This window comes from Desmodus rotundus, chromosome 5 (genome assembly GCF_022682495.2).
Source record: "Desmodus rotundus isolate HL8 chromosome 5, HLdesRot8A.1, whole genome shotgun sequence".
NCBI classification, from domain to species: Eukaryota; Metazoa; Chordata; class Mammalia; order Chiroptera; family Phyllostomidae; genus Desmodus; species Desmodus rotundus.
This window is the reverse complement of record NC_071391.1, coordinates 43,245,640-43,247,456: the sequence shown is the minus strand read 5'-3', so window position 1 is coordinate 43,247,456 and position 1,817 is coordinate 43,245,640. Positions and strand designations below refer to the sequence as shown.

The 1,817-nt window shown below is 42.9% G+C and overlaps 1 protein-coding gene across 1 annotated transcript; it reads left to right on the top strand.

The window, feature by feature from the left end:
• The first annotated feature begins 546 nt into the window (after nucleotides 1-546).
• Nucleotides 547-1,517, top strand: LOC112317620 (olfactory receptor 56B4-like). The gene has a single exon (XM_045183620.2). It carries the CDS (start codon nucleotides 570-572, stop codon nucleotides 1,515-1,517), a length of 948 nt encoding a protein of 315 aa, XP_045039555.2. The 5' UTR covers nucleotides 547-569.
• The last annotated feature ends 300 nt before the right edge of the window (nucleotides 1,518-1,817 follow it).

Below are 1,817 nucleotides of genomic sequence, written 5' to 3'. Positions count from 1 at the left end.
AAAATAAAATAGTGGTTAGTAATATGGGAAATAGTCAAATATAACAATGTAAAGTGGGCATTAAAATTAAGAGTCTACATTGCTTTAATGATACTGAAGTGTGGTTCATTTGTATTCATGCAGTAATTTTTTACTGAGCAGCTATTTTAAGTCTCAGAACATATTGCTGAAAGACAAAGACAAGATACAAAATTTTCTCCATATGATGTAAAGTGCTTAAACATAACACAGAAAAGAGGAAGTGAGTAAACCAAATATTAGTATTTGTTATCTGTTGGTGATAACATTCTTGTTGATGCATTTGGACATGCTTATTAGACATGCGAGTGATGATGACAATTAGCTATTCCAACCTTTCTATGTAGAACTAATTTTGACTTTCCTTATTGTTATTCTGTCGAATACCTCCCAGAACCAAAAAAAAAAAAAAAAGGTGGCAATAATGCACAATTAAATAAACTGGGTCATTGTTGGAAGTCTCTAATTAAGACCCTTAGCTGAACTTTCCAATGCAACCCGACTCCTATTCCACTTTCATGGACTGACACTGAGAAGGGGACACCAGTGCCATGGATACCTCCACCAGGGTTGCCAACAGCTCCAGCCTCCAGATTTCCCACTTCATCCTCATGGGGCTCCCAGGCATTCATGAGTGGCAGCACTGGCTCTCCCTGCCACTGGCTCTGCTCTATCTTTTAGCTCTTGCTGCCAATCTCCTCATCTTGATTACCATCCAACATGAGACAACACTCCATGAGCCCATGTACCATCTCCTGAGCATATTGGCAGTTGTGGACATTGGCTTGGCCAGCACTGTTATGCCAAGGATTCTGGCCATCTTCTGGTTTGATGCCAAGGCCATCAGCCTCCCTGAATGTTTTGTTCAGATGTATGTCATCCACTGTTTCTTTGGCATGGAGTCTGGTATCTTCCTGTGCATGGCAGTGGACAGATACATAGCCATCTGTCACCCACTGCGATACCCCACCATAGTCACTGAAGCTTCTATGGTTAAAGTCATAGGATTCATGGTGCTGAGAAATAGCCTGTTCACCATGCCAGTGCCTGTCCTGGCTGCCCAAAGGCTCTACTGCTCCAAGAATGAAATTGACCACTGCCTGTGCTCTAACTTGGGTGTCATCAGCCTGGCTTGTGATGACATCACTGTGAACAAATTTTACCAGCTGATGTTAGCTTGGATCCTGGTTGGGAGTGATATGGCTCTGGTTTTTATTTCCTATGCTCTAATCCTTCACACTGTGCTGAGGCTGAACTCAGCAGAAGCAATGTCCAAGGCTCTGAGCACCTGTAGCTCACACCTCATCCTCATCCTCTTCTTCTATACAGGTATCTTTGTAGTGTCTGTCACACACTTTGCAGAGAAAAAGATTCCTCTTATCCCTGTACTCCTTAATGTGCTACACAATGTCATTCCCCCTGCTCTCAACCCCATGGTCTATGCCCTCAGGATGCATGAGATCCGACGGGGCTTCCAGAGGCTACGTGGGTGGGTATAGACTTGTACACCAGTTAACATCACTTTCAAAACGCCAGATAGTTTGGGCTGCTGCGTGTCAGTTTTAAGTATGTAGTCTGGTACACTGAAGGGTCTTGGATTCGATTTCTGATCAGGGTACATACCTTGTTTGTTGGTTTAATCCCCAGTAGGGTCTCATGAGAGAGGCAAATGATCTATGTTTCTTTCCTCAATGTTTCTCTCTCTCTCTTCCTCTCTCCCTCCCTTCCCCTCTCTCAAAGTCAATGTACATGTTCTCGAGTGTAAATAAAAAAAATAAACCCTTAAAAATAAAAGGTTC

What these genes read in the sequence shown, in the direction of transcription:
- LOC112317620 (XM_045183620.2), top strand. Translation starts at nt 570, where the DNA reads ATGGATACCTCCACCAGGGTTGCCAACAGCTCCAGCCTCCAGATTTCC.